This window comes from Nanorana parkeri, unplaced genomic scaffold (genome assembly GCF_000935625.1).
Source record: "Nanorana parkeri isolate BGI_ZX_2015 unplaced genomic scaffold, ASM93562v1 scaffold3532, whole genome shotgun sequence".
NCBI lineage: Eukaryota > Metazoa > Chordata > Amphibia > Anura > Dicroglossidae > Nanorana > Nanorana parkeri.
In genome coordinates this window covers 31,401-33,145 of record NW_017309800.1, presented here as the reverse complement: position 1 = coordinate 33,145, position 1,745 = coordinate 31,401, and the positions used below count along the sequence as shown (strand labels likewise).

Sequence of the window (1,745 nt, the reverse complement as noted above, 5' to 3'; positions counted from 1 at the left end):
GCCGAGTGTCAGCTTGAGGTGGGCTGGGGGTATGGCTGTGTAGGAGCTGCATCCATACATGCATTGGTTACAGCTCCCTCGCGTGTCCTGTAGAGGTGTCTGGACCGGAGTGACGTCACATTCTGGCTCCCGGCACCTCTACAGGACACGCGAGGGAGCTGTAACCAATGCACGTATGGATGGAGCACCGTCGCAGCACAGCAACCCACACTGGACCCCAGGCTGAGGATCCACTCCAGTTGTCAAAAGGTAGGGACACTGGGGATCTTAAATAAATAAAATATGTGTGTGTGTGTGTCAGTGTCTTTGAGGGCCCATTCACACTAGTACTGTGCGTTAATTGCACAGTCCCATGCGATTCAGCACTCTGTACCATGCAATCGCACCTACCGCAGGTTCTGGTGCCGGAGGTGCCTTGCCATTTGCATGCACCGGATCGTGCGGTACTGCAATGCCGTGCTTCACAGTGCGGTACGCCACTGGTTGTGACCCAAGTCGCAACAATCGCCATAGCGACCTAGGTTGCCGCTATGGGGCCCGGCCAGGGCATCCCTCTGATGCCGCGCGAGCCGCCTAGGTCGCTATGGCATATCAGGGTGCTGGCTGTGAAGAGGAACGCGCCGCTGTTAGATCGCCGACAATCTGTCAGTGATGTGCGCAGCGGGCGCGTTCTTCCTCCACAGCCGCTGCTGAGCTGTGACAGCCAGCTGCTTCTGCAGAAGAGGCTGGACCCGGCGTTTGCCGTGGAGGAGGCGGGGTCCGGGGACAAGAGGAGGCGGGGCCCGGCGACCACGGAGGTGGACAGTGCTGAAGAGGTAAGAGGTGTGCAGCCCTCCTGAGACCCTGCAGAGCCCACCATAGAGAGTCTGTGGTGGGCTCCGCAGGGTCACTCTCAGGTGGGCTGTTTGGTATATCAGGTGGGCTCTGCAAGGGGTATAACTAGACATCACAGGGCCCCATAGAAAATGTTGCTATGGGGCCCTGAGATTTCTAGTTACGCCCCTGGTCACAACTTAATGACCAAGGACAAGTGGTGGGTCCTGAGGTAACGCAGGTTGAGAACCGCACTGCTCTGGTGGATGTCTGTATATCCAGCAGGGTGCTTGGCATTGTCGGTGTACTCCTCAGTTGGCACAATCGTTGTACAGCACTAAGTATCCTAACCTCCTTCTCTCCTATTGCAGGAATTTGGCCATCCTGGGCGCTGGTCTGATGGGAGCCGGGATTGCACAGGTCTCTGTAGATAGAGGTCTAAACACTATTCTGAAAGATACGACGGTGGAAGGGCTGGGCAGAGGACAGCAGCAGGTCTACAAAGGGTAAGAGAGACGTTTGTACATCCGACACATAACATTTCTCATCTCTAGACTACTGGACAATAGGTGTGTCGGTTTTGGTGATGAGAAGGGCTTGGGGTCCCCAATGTAAAGTGCTGCAGAATGTGTAATGGCCATTTCCTATACATGGAATAGTGAATGGGCGATCTGTAACGATGCAGCAGGTTACCCTTTATGGATGCATTGAAGAGATCGTCGGTATGTTACTCTATACCAGGGGTAGCCACACTCCGGCCCTCCAGCTGGGGTGGAACTACAAATACCATGAGGCATTGCAAGATTCTCACAGCCACAGACATGACTCCCGGAGAGAGATGCATCATGGGTTTTGTAGTTTCACCCCACAGCTGGAGGGCCGGAGTTTGGCTACCCCTGCTCTATAGCTTCTGTAAATGAGGCAAACTGACA

The 1,745-nt window shown here is 54.9% G+C and overlaps 1 protein-coding gene across 1 annotated transcript in view; it reads left to right on the top strand.

Moving 5' to 3' along the window:
- Positions 1–1,745, top strand: part of HADHA (hydroxyacyl-CoA dehydrogenase/3-ketoacyl-CoA thiolase/enoyl-CoA hydratase (trifunctional protein), alpha subunit) — a 28,671-nt gene that overhangs the window by 10,567 nt on the left and 16,359 nt on the right. The window contains exon 8 of the mRNA XM_018575087.1: positions 1,185–1,319. Within this exon, the coding sequence (XP_018430589.1) occupies positions 1,185–1,319 (135 nt within the window). The remainder of the gene's footprint in view (positions 1–1,184; positions 1,320–1,745) is intronic.